Below are 12544 nucleotides of genomic sequence, written 5' to 3'. Positions count from 1 at the left end.
ATTAGTTAAGTTTTCACTATCTCTATGAAGTCTTTCCTGAACCAGCTTAGGTAGTTTTGACACTCCCTCCTCTTTTTGTTCCTACTTGCCTTGCACATATTCCTATCATGGAAACATAACATCTCTTTAAATATAATTATTTACATGCCTGTCTCCCCCCTCTGACTTTGAATGTCATCCACTTGGGGCAAAAATCACATCTTTTTTAACTTGGTTTAATGAATGATCCACTTCTCAAAGTTATACAGGTTGTGTTTTGCTACAGTGGCATTCATTACTATTCATTATTATGTTTTCTTTTAAGAAAAGTTATTATTAAAGCTTACTGTTTGAACTTTTTTTTAAAATAGAACTCATTAATTGTTGGAAGTAGCCCTGAATTTAATTGCTCTGATGTCCTAACTAATGATGATCCCAATATTGAACTTTCTGCTGCCCATCGAAGTTCTAGACCTCCCTCAGGTAAAGATTTTAGAACTTTTAATTTTGGGGTTCATATGAGTGCATATTCAAATTTCATTAACTTTCTTCTTTTTATAAAAGGTGGGAGAAGTGGGATTTGCTGGCCTACCTTTGCTTCAGCACATAACATGGCACCGCGGAAACCCCATGCAGGGATCATGAGTTACAATGCCATCAGTGGTCTTTTGGACATCTCAGGCAAGTTTAAACATAGTCTTTGAAAGTCTACTCAGTTAAGTTCTGTAAAGAATACGTAGACTATAACTAGTGATGTTTCATTGTTAGTTAAAAAAAATAATGATTAAATTAATCTGCTCAATACGACAAGCAAAGAAACCAGACATCAGAGTCAATTTCAAGAATAGTTCCCTGGCAACATTCATACATATAAAAGAACTGACATTTCATTTTCTTTTTAAAACAACAGAAAAAGCACTGGTCTAGTGATTTAATATTAATTAGTTTCTCTAAATCGTAAAGCCCTTTTATATAATTAGGGTTATATTTTATTAGAAGCTTTTATGACTGCAGAAATTTTAGTTCATAGAACTTAAATGTTTTGCCAAACTCCCACAGCTGCTGGCAGAACTAGGATCAGAATCAAGATCTCTTGACTTAAAATCTGCTGCTTTTTCACTGAACCAGGCTGCATCCTTAAAAATGTAAAATAATTAAAATAGATGTAGTAAACATACCAAGTATTTTCGCTTTGCCCATTAAATACGCTGAGCCATTCTCTATTTCAGTTTAGCAAATCTCCCTTTCATGATAACTTTAACCAGTGTCACCTGAAAGAAAGCAGTTCAATAAATTAGACATCTAAGTTTTGACATATTATTTCTCATAACTTTAATTCCCAGAAATGCAGAACAAATTATCATTTTTTAGTGTTACTTGTAATGATACCCCTGCCAAAAATTATTTAACATGCTACATAGGTTTAGGACCAATAAAGGAGATCTACACAGGGAACAAACCGCATCTATTACTATAGTATTTTATTGATACTCATCTACAGGCTTATATTCATGTGTATACAATATTTTCTTAGGAGAAAATACAGTCAAGCAGGGTAGTATATAGCATATAACTAATTTAAGAATTTTTTGGACTCCCTTTTTGCTGTTTTCAGTTTTGAGTTACTGGATTTTAAGTGCAAAAGGGATCGTTTTTTGATCTAATCAGTTTTATCTTTTGGCCACATAATATATGCAATAAGACCAGGAGAGCAATAATATTTCAGTTAGCCTTTGCTGCATAACAAACCATCCCCCAAATTCAAAGCCTCTAAACAACCGTTTATGAGCTCATGATTCTGTAGATTGGCAATTTGGGTTTTGTTCAGCTCTGTGATTCTTCCGCTAATCTTACCTGGGATTATTCACTGAGCTGCCATCACTTTACAAGATGTGTAGGGGCTGGTTAGTCTGGGACAGTCTCACTTCTGTGTCTGGTGGCTGGTGCTGGCCCTTGATGGGGTAATGAGAGTGCCAAATGTCTCCTAGGCATATTCACATGCTGGTAATCACAGAATTCCCCAAGAACACCAAGAGAGAGTGAGCCCTAATATGCGAGCACTTTTCAGATCTGTTTATACTACAATTGCTCTTGTCCCATTGTCCAATGCAAATCACAGAGAAAATATGCCAAGCTCAGAGAAAATATGGGAGAGGACTACTCAGTGGTGTGGATACAGTCCACAAATAGTGGTGGACTTATCTGCCACATAAGGTAAGAGTTCCATGTTCAAGGTAATGTTAAATGATGTGTTTGGTGGAATATACATGAAATGAAACTGATTTTACCCTTTCTCTATAGGAAATAATTGTGTTTCTATTATTTATGTTTTAGGTTCCACATTTGTTGGATTTAAAAATGTTTGTTCAGGTGAAACTAATGTGATATTCATTACTAACCCTTTAAATGAGGATTTACAGCATCCAATCCATGTGAAGAACATACAGCTGGTTGACACTACTGAACAATCAAAAATATTTATACATAGACCCGATATAAGGTAAAATATATGATAACTCAGTTTCTTCTTTTCTGTCATCACAGTTTTCCATTGTTTTCTTCCCCTGCCATGGATCTGAGAAAGTTGCTAAATTTAAAGTAACTGTTTATGTCTATGAAATTTCAATCAGCATTATGAAAATTAAGAGTATTTAACATATCTGTGTCTTCAGGTAAGTTGAAGAAGCTAGGCCTTAATATGTATATTTTCTCATACTTTTTTTTCCCATGTATCGTACATAGCACCATCATTAAACATAAAAGATAGAGAATGGGTCAGAAGTATATTTGTACATTAATATCTCTCCATTAATAGTCATTAGGAATGAAAGTCATGTCTATCATTTCTTCCCTTTCCCTTCCCTCTTTTGTCTCCTTTTGCTTTACAAATATCTTATTATATGCACCCCAACATGTACTTGGAAATTAAATGGGAATCATTATAATCAGTGTGACTAAAAATATGCAGAAACTTTGAACAGTGATTTTTTTTTCAATCACAGAGGTTAGTTGGTGTCAGGATATTTCTAGAAGCTGAACCACGTAGATTCTAAGTCTTGAAAGAATATAGCCAATAACTGCTACTCTTCAAAAAATTTACATATAAGACAATATTGGAGGAAAGAAAGTTTCCATTAGAGCTCTTTGACCATTTTCAGTATAGAGAGAAGACAAGAAATAATGCTAATTAAATATGCATCTCTTCAGAGAAATGCAGTGTTTCATAAATAGTTTGACTTCATCTGATCTTATTTTGATGACAACCCCATACCTCCTCATTTAATAATTGTTGAACTGCAGTGTTTTTTGGCTCAGTAGAGCTTCTCCCCACTAGAAAGCTGTTACCTCCTATTTAGTTATCATTGAATCTTTCAGATTTAATATATAATTTTAACATCTACGTCATAAAGAAAATATTACATTTAAAAATATGTCTTTGAGTCCTGTGCTTTTATTGGGATACTGTTAGCACAATCCCAGATCTCTTTTACTGAGTAGCTCACCCAGTCCCCAGATGCTCTAAATGTTGGCCAATAATGACCTACATTTGCCTGCTTTTCCGGAAGATTGCTCTTAGCCAAACAGGAATAGCTGTGAGAGGCTAAAACTCTCCCTACCACTGCCTTCTTGTAGTCCACAAAAAATGACGAATTTATACAGGAGGACGGAAGGCCAGCCCCCTTGTCTCAAAGTGGAACAGCTCTGGGTGTAGTTCGTGATCAAGAGATTCTCCTGGGATCAGATTGAAGCTAGTCTATAGACCATAGTCATCTCCCTTTTCTTTCCCTTGCCCTATATGGCTTCTCTCCTTCCCTTTTCTCTCCTTCCCTTATTGAGGACTCCCTTAAAAACTCACTTGAACAAAAATCCACATCTCAGGCTCTGTTTCTTTGTAACCTGAAGTAAGACAGAGCCCTAAACCATAATGTAAGAGTGCCACTGGGCAGTCTATTCACAGACTTGCTCACAAAAACACTCTGCACACACTTGAACACAAAGAACACATGACCCACAGAAATATTTACTCAAATCATCTCCAAAACTAATACAGTAGAGTAAGGGATAAGTTATAGCTTCATGTCTTTCTTTGCAAAAATCTCAGATCTATTAGATAGTATTTTGCTGCTATAACTGTAGAATGAATTTCTGTTTCCCCATGGTGTATATCATATAGTGTAAGTATGCTGTATACTATATATAATATACAATGTATAGTACATTGCAAATTAAGCAGCCATTTTATTATTATAACCAGTTAACAGTCAACACTCCAGGTAGTTCAGAACGAAGGCAGAATACCATCTACGATTGAACTGCATGATGAGTTTATAGTATTTCATCTCTTACAGTTCAGGTGTCTACAGAATTGTTATTAAAATATATAGCATAAAAATCATAATTTAAGTATATCTGTTTGTATATATATATAGGCAAAAGTCTACAAGAATATATACTAATCTGTAATTGGTGATGAGCCTAAGAGCTTATGATAGAAAGGCGAAGGGGACTGAACTTATATTAAGTATTTAGATTATTTTATAAAAAGCATATGATACATTTATAAATATTACAGACCCATTAAAAAAAGAGAAAGAAGGGAAAAATATAAAGACTTCCCTGCTAACACAAGGATTTTGTATGTCTGCACAACTGAGTAATTTACCTGCTCTTTGGGCAACGTTAGTATATTTTGAGCAATGCACAAATATGAAATCTATCATTTGACAAAGTATGGAATAGCAAAATGGAATTCTAATTTTATTTCCCACAGGTACAATTTGTCCTTTTGAAATGTTAATGGATTCATAATAGTAGACCAAATCAACACAATGGAAAATCAGGCCTCATTACAATGCTAATTACATATGCTACTTGGTCCCACTTTGAATCCTTTCTGAAATAAGATTCAATCAATTAATTTTTTTGATACTCTTATCAAATGCGCAAGTATATTCAAATGCTCTCTAGAGACAGGGAGGTATACCAAATCTAAGTATTCATGCATTTCACCTTTTCTTCACAGTAAGGTGAATCCATCTGATTGTGTAGACATGGTTTGTGATGCCAAAAGGAAATCTTTTCTTAGAGATATGGATGGCTCCTTTCTGGGGAAATCTGGTTCAGTGATACCTGAAGCAGAATATGAATGGAATGGAAATAGCCAATTTGGAATTGGAGACTATAGAATTCCTAATGTGATGCTCACATTCCCAAATGGAAGTAGAATTCCTGTCACTGAGAAAGCACCTTATAAAGGTTTGTTGGATCTGATTCTGTTAGTCCTCTGGTTCATGAAACAAAATATATCTTTTATTTTTAATGATTGATGTACTCAACTAATTTATATTTTCTACTTATTAATGTTATGTAACAAGCAAAAGATAGTATGTGGAAGCTTTTGTAAGGAGATTCTGTTTCATTTCAAAATGTGTATTCCTGTGTTTCTAGGAATCATTAGAGATTCAACCTGTAAGTACATTCCAGAATGGCAGAGCTATCGGTGCTTTGGGATGGAATATGCAATGATGGTTATTGAAAGCCTGGATTCCGACGCAGAAACTCGCAGACTCTCCCCAGTAGCTGTAGTGAGCAATGGTTATGTTGATCTCATTAATGGTAGGTATTCAATGTAAGCAAACTAGGGTTACTCAAGGCATTCACTATTTACTGCATTCATGGACGTGTCTCATAAATTATCTGTCACGTAAAACTAGTAAACATAGGGATTTCCTTGCCTTCTGTTTGTAAGATCTATGTGCAGGAGGGAGACTTGACTCTTCAGTAGTCCCCCACATTAGAAAGCCAGGACAATTACTCCAAATAGACCATTAGAAAAAGAAGAGGACATATGTATATGTATAACTGATTCACTTTGTTATAAAGCAGAAACTAACACACCATTGTAAAGCAATTATACTCCAATAAAGATGTTAAAAAAATAAAAAAATAAAATAAAATGCATTAATATCAAAAAAAAGAAAAGAATAAGAAGAGGAGGAAAGTTATTCCTTGAGTAATCTTTATAGGTATGAAGGTGGCATAAATATATTTAAGAAAAAATTGATCCAAGAGTCTGCAAAAAAAAACAATTTTCTTTACATAAATTTAAAAAATGATAATATGATATTTGGAATACTTGAGAATGAATATTCTCAGCCTGCTTGTTTTTCATTCTCATGAATACTTGGAAGAATTAATCTTGAATCAGTGTGTTGTGGGGTTTTTTTGTTTGGTTGGCTTTGGTCTTTCTCATTCCTAATTCCTTTGACTTGTCATGACTATCTTGTCAAGCTCCACAGTCTAGGTCTCTTCCATTCTGGTCCTTGGTGGCTGTAGCCCAAGGAGAGGCAATGGTCTCCATGAGTCTTGTCATCCAAGACTTTTTGAATAAATAGGTGAACTTCTAAAAGTTACTGAAAACAGAGGGCAGGGACTCATTGTCTATTCCTGAAGTGCCACTGGGGGCTCAAAGATTAGTCCCTAGTCAGGCTTAGAGTCTTTGAAGTGCTGAAGAGGCACATAACCTGGATCTGAAAGGTCTGTCCTGACGATGTCACAACATGTACTAAAATATTCTAAGATTCCCAAAATAGTCAATACCCTACAAGTTCATTTCTTTTTAACTCGTTGAAGAGAATAGAAGGAACTAAATCAGAAGTGTCTCAAAGTTACATGATTTTAAGTCACTCCCCACTTCTGCCCCAACATGCAGTCTGCCTGGTTTCTATGACCTATGATCAACCCAATTTCAAATGCTGCCTTTCAGATCTTATAAAGCAGAGACTGTGGGAAGAATGTTAGACCAGTCGGTGAATAATGAAGATGTTTTCGAATTGCTCTGTTTTATATGGTGGAGAAAGGTTTCGTTCTGTTTTTTACATTTTCCTTTTCTGAAAGGCCATATGAGTTTTCCATTTACAATAGTGATATGACATTTCTCTTTTAAATAAATTTAAATTTTTAAGATGTCTCAATTTAATGAGAATGTAATTTAATGATAATGTAAACGATAGAAGCATGGCAAAAATTATGTAGGTGTTAGAAGGATTATTGAAGCTTGGGATGCACTATACTAGGTGGAAAGAAAAATTCCCAAGATAAAATTTGTACATACCACTCGAGTTTCCCTTTAAATTTTAGTACTCAATTTTATTTTTAAAATATGGCTTTTATCACTCTAAATTTTTCATTTTATACATAGAAATTTCTATTTTCAAAACCCACAATGAAGGTTTCTTCAAAAGTGGGATTTATATTTTGGATAATAAAGGATAGGTTATGCTCTACTTAAGCTTCAGAAGTTTATATTGGTTTAAAATTCAATCAAACTTCATTTATAAATATTGATAATAATTCCAAGCAAGCTAGGAAATTAAGCAAAGCTTATGAATAAATACATCAAGAAAATTCATCATTCCATGTCTCACTCACTGTTTTATACTTTAAAACTGAGTGAAATAGAGACGTTTTCTATAGCAGTCATGTTACATGTGTTCTGGAAATGTCTGGATTCAGGTGCAAAGCATCCACTTTCTTTTGGTTTTCTAGAAGGTTTAATGGAGTGTTATTTCTCAGATTGCTTCAGTTATTTAATGACGTTGGCCCTCCAATAGTACCTATAATCACAGTCTTTAACAAAAATTTATTAATATAACAGTGGAGGAAGGTTAAAGGCAATAAAAAACCACAAAAGAGTTTGTTGAATTTACAAATTAATGAACAAATGAGTGAAGGACATAATTAATAAATCAGTGGTTCAGACATACAAATGTCCCTGTTTTCTGTGTACAGGCTTTATTTTTAACAAATTATCTCTGTTATAGCATAGTTCTCAGCAAAGAGTCTGAGAAAGTTGGTTCCCCACCCAAAGTCACATTTGTTAAACAGGAGAAAGCACCAAGCATTTTCTTCCTCTCCATGGGGCCTGGACTTAAATGATTATTAAAGTAGAGATACAAGTAAATCTATTTCCTTCAATGACCTTCCAGCACAAATCCTCAACATAGACCCTTCTGACCCTGGGCAGTCTAAAAGTAAGGATAGTAGAGAGGGAGTTGCTTCCCTGCCTTCCTTTTTAAGGCAAGGTTTGAGAAATAGCTTAGATCACTGAATGGATGGGTGGATGGATAATGGCTGTAAATGCTGAACTTGACCACTGCAATTTATTTTTAATACAATTACTCTTCTGGCTTTGCACTAATAATATTCATAGCACAGAACATGAACTTTCATTTGTTTGGATGTAGGCCCACAGGATCATGGCTGGTGTGCCGGGTACACATGCCAGAGAAGATTGTCCCTGTTTCATAGCATCGTGGCTCTGGGCAAATCTTATGAGGTCTACTTCACTGGCACTAGTCCCCAGAATCTTCGACTGATGTTACTTAATGTTGACCATGACAAGGTAAGGCAAGATAGAAATTATTTCTTAAGAGTAATTGGTTTCAGGTGCACAGGCAAGTGATTGATTCAGTTATACTAATACATGTATCTATCTGAAACTAACACAACATTGTTAACTACACTCCAATATAAAATAAAATTTTTTTAAATAAAAAAAATTATTGATAGCTATGTGAAAAAATAAAACATAAAAATTATCTGTTTCATTTATTGACTGTCAAGAAATGCACTTTGTCATTCAGTAATTCTATGAAGATTATTTCTGTTCAATTATTTGAAGTAATAAATTTTTTTAAATCTAAAAAAGAAAAAGAGTTATTGGTGTTATGTGCATATATTTCTATCCGCTAAGGACTTCATCTCCTTCCCTGTCCTCTGGAACATCGTCAGCCTTACAGCTCATTTTCAAGGACCAGTAGGGTACCATAAAAATACTGTGAGTCCAGACAGTTTTCATCAGCCTGAGAGCACATATGAATTCCAAACACCGCTCCCCATATGCACTTGTTTGTGCTTCTGCATTTGAGGGGTAACAGTGATTTCTGACTTGTGTGATTAGCAAGCACACCTGAACCTTTACATAAAAATAGCATGCATCTAAAACTGGTCACTCGGGATTATATTTTCATTCTTCCATGCTGCTATTATTATATATGTCAGAAATACACCTTTGGAATTTACTTCAGAGATCACAGCACATTATCTGAAGTATCTTCAATAATGTCAACTCTGCTATAAACGGAATTCAGCCGGGATGATTAACTTTATATACGCTATGTCAGTGGAAAAAGAGTATGAGGTCAAGCAGAAGTCTCATAATATAGATTTTCTTTTCTAAGAGTATGAGATTTGAAAGTCCCAGAGTAGAACGTGAAGAAAGGACACTGATAAGAGGAAGCAGAGAGAGGAGTAAGGAAAGGAGACACCTGAGAACGGCGATAGCAGTTCCATCCTCTCAGCTGCTCAAGATAAAACCTTGGAGTCAGTCTTTTTGTGTGTGTGTGTGGTACGCAGGCCTCCCACTGCTGTGGCCTCTCCCGTTGCGGAGCACAGGCTCCGGACACACAGGCTCAGCGGCCGTGGCTCACGGGCCCAGCTGCTCCGCGCCATGTGAGATCTTCCCGGACCGGGGCACGAACCCGTGTCCCCTGCATCAGCAGGCGGACTCTCGACCACTGCGCCACCAGGGAAGCCCTGGAATCACTCTTGATCCCTCTCTTTCTCTCACATTCCTCATCTAGTCCATCTGCAAATCCTGTTGAGTCTTCCTTCAAAATAACCAGAATCACCATCACGTCCAGCACTACCATCTGGTTTGAGCCAACATTATCTCTTCCCTGGATTAAGGCAGTTGCTTCCCAACTCCTCCTCCTGCTCTGCCTTTGTTCCCTCTGCTGTCTGTTCTCACCTCATTAGCCACCGAGATACCTTCAAGACATAAGTCAGAGCACGCCATTCCTATGCCCCAAACCCTGCAATAATTTCCCTGTTGGCCTTTGCACAAGAGCCAGAGTCCTCACAATGGCCTACAAGGCACCCTGAGACTCTCCCCCAACCCTTAGCTCTCTGACTTCTTCTACTCCTCCAGCCATACTGGGCTCCTTGCTGTTCCTCAATATACCAGACATGCTATCACCGGGGCCTACGCTTCCAATGGTAGTCTGCCTGGAATATTCTACTCTGGGTGGCTGACTCCCCCACCTCGTCAACTCCCATTCTCCTCCGTAGGCCTACCCTGACCACCCCTCCCTGCCTGGCTCACCCAATTACTCAGACTCTGATCTACCTTTTCTTTTTTTCCATAGCACTTATCACCTTCTAACATGCTTCATACTTTAATTTTTATTTTTTCTTTTATTTATTGTCTCTCCTTATTCTAGAATGTAAGCTCAAATAGGGCAGAGACTTTTGAGAGTTCCTAAAGTAGTGAATGAAAGAGAATATTTTTAATTTTAAAAATAAAAATGGTAACTCTGAAGTAACGTGACTGTTAATATTCTGAGCCTCTGCAAACAATCTCAAAAGAAGATTCCAAAACTACCTGTAGCTTATTAGATTCCTTATAAATTCCTCCCCACCTTTGCAAAAGCTAAGTCTCCTCACTTTATGATTATACCTGATAGCATGAAATGTGGGGAATGAACATGAAAAATGACCAAAATTTAATGAGGATAGTTTTTTGACTGACTTTTTTTTAGTCTTATTATCAAAATCAGAGATAAGCATTTTTTTCAACATTAAGTGCCTAATTGTGTGTGGTTGCATTGTACAGAGCACTGCTAACTCTCCTGTTTCCCCTGCCCCTAGAGTTGAAAGCCTGTATTGAACATTATCTTTTAAAGGAACCCTCTCTTTAATTTAGAGATTGTCCTCTAATATTTTTTTCTTACATTACATTCTTTTCTATGAATGGTTGAATGTAAATCTGTTTAAAATTTTTAACTCAATATGTATCCTGAATCCATAAAAGTTAGTTTTAATATTCTCCAGAAGGCATGTATAAAGGATATTTTTTAAGTGCTAAATTCTAAATACTCTGTTTCATTGTTCTCTTAAGATGCAAAAATGTTGTTTATTTTTAACAGGTTGTTCTGGTGGGAATTTTTTTCCCCACACGTCAACGTTTGGATGTCTATGTGAACAATTCATTGGTCTGCCCCCAGAATACAGTATGGAACTCCCAAAAGAAACACTGTGAACTTAATCGACATGTGTATACAGGTATTTCCTCAGAAAAATACAGCATACCTTGTATATGTATACTTAATTATGCATAACATTCTTTATAATGTTTCATTATAATATTTTTAGTTCCTTAGCCCTTGACAAATATAAGAGAAAATAAATTTTTACCCGTGGTCCACCAAACACTAAAATGTGTTCATTTATAACATGTGTGTCCTGAAAGATCACTCCAGATGGAATTCTTACCTATCTGCACACATGCAGATAGAAGTTTGTGCATGTGACGGATATTCCTTTGCCTCCTGAGAACATTTACATTCTGCACATTTAGTTCACTTATTCCTGCGTACAGGAGAGATTTTTTTGCTTAAAATTTTCACCCTATCTCTGCTTTACTTCTGTTTCATAGAGGTCAGAACCTAAGTTCATTGGCAGTCACCAGAAGTATTGCCAAGAAAGCTAGCATAACCTTAGTTGAGCCCCATGAGGTAAATATTATGACGTAAACTCTGGATTTAAAGGAAATATATGGAAGAAGCTAACTTACCCATTTACCAGTGTTGCGAGACCAGGATTTATCTCTATTCATTGAATTTTTTTATTAAACAGGTACTAATAAGGCCAATCCATTCCTTTCCACATGTGCTACTTATCATCATTTTTTAGCTGTGCCCCATAATCCTGGCTAACGATTACATAAATGTGTGCTGTAGATCATAATATAAGCTTGACGGGAGAGTGTGAATGGATACCCATATTCATTACCATCTGTGAAGCAAGTCCTACTTCTACTAATAATATGAACATCTGATATTTCCAGAGACATTACTATGTGTCAGGCACTGTTCTAAGTGCTTTGTATATAATAACTAACGGTTACTATATCCTAATAACACTTTGAGGTAGGCGCAGATGAGTAAACTGAGACACAAGGGAGTGAAGTAGTTTGCCAAGCTTTCTGTCTTAGCTTGGGCTGCCATAACAAAATGCCGTAAACTAGATGGCTTAAAAACAAATTTCTTTTCTCATGGTTCTGGAGGCTGCTAGTACGAGATCAGGGTACCAGTATGGTCTGGTTCCAGTGAGAGCACCCCTCCTGACTTGCAGGTGGCTGCCTTCTCACTGTGTTCTCAGGTGGCAGAGATAGAAAGTGAGGGAGAGAGAGAGAGAGAGTGCTCTGGTGTCTCTTCTTATAAGGGCATTAATTCATCATGAAGTCCCCTCCCCACCCTCATGACTTCATCTAAACCTAATTATTTCGCCAAGGCCCCCATTTCCAAATACTGTGACATTGGGGGTTATGGCTATAGCACATGAATTTTGGGGGGGCACAGTTCAGTCCAGAGCAGTATCGAAGGTGGTAGGGGCAGAGCAAGGTACCGATCACAGAGAGTCTAGCTCTAGAACCCACGCACTTAGCTATTATGCTACATTGCCTCTTTAGAAGCTAAGAGAGTGTGTTATTTTTACTTACAAA

General features: G+C 36.4%; 1 protein-coding gene across 1 annotated transcript in view; it reads left to right on the top strand.

Annotated features, from left to right (window-relative positions):
* PKHD1L1 (PKHD1 like 1) overlaps positions 1–12544 on the top strand; it is a gene marked incomplete at its 5' end in the record, with an annotated part of 152332 nt that overhangs the window by 125663 nt on the left and 14125 nt on the right. The window contains 7 exons of the mRNA XM_082674767.1: positions 351–462; positions 544–660; positions 2314–2479; positions 5003–5235; positions 5428–5595; positions 8226–8383; positions 10968–11103. Of these exons, the coding sequence (XP_082530893.1) occupies positions 351–462; positions 544–660; positions 2314–2479; positions 5003–5235; positions 5428–5595; positions 8226–8383; positions 10968–11103 (1090 nt within the window). The remainder of the gene's footprint in view (positions 1–350; positions 463–543; positions 661–2313; positions 2480–5002; positions 5236–5427; positions 5596–8225; positions 8384–10967; positions 11104–12544) is intronic.

Source organism: Grampus griseus (genome assembly GCF_964374135.1).
Source record: "Grampus griseus genome assembly, chromosome: 17".
NCBI lineage: Eukaryota > Metazoa > Chordata > Mammalia > Artiodactyla > Delphinidae > Grampus > Grampus griseus.
This window is presented reverse-complemented; position numbering and strand designations above follow the sequence as displayed.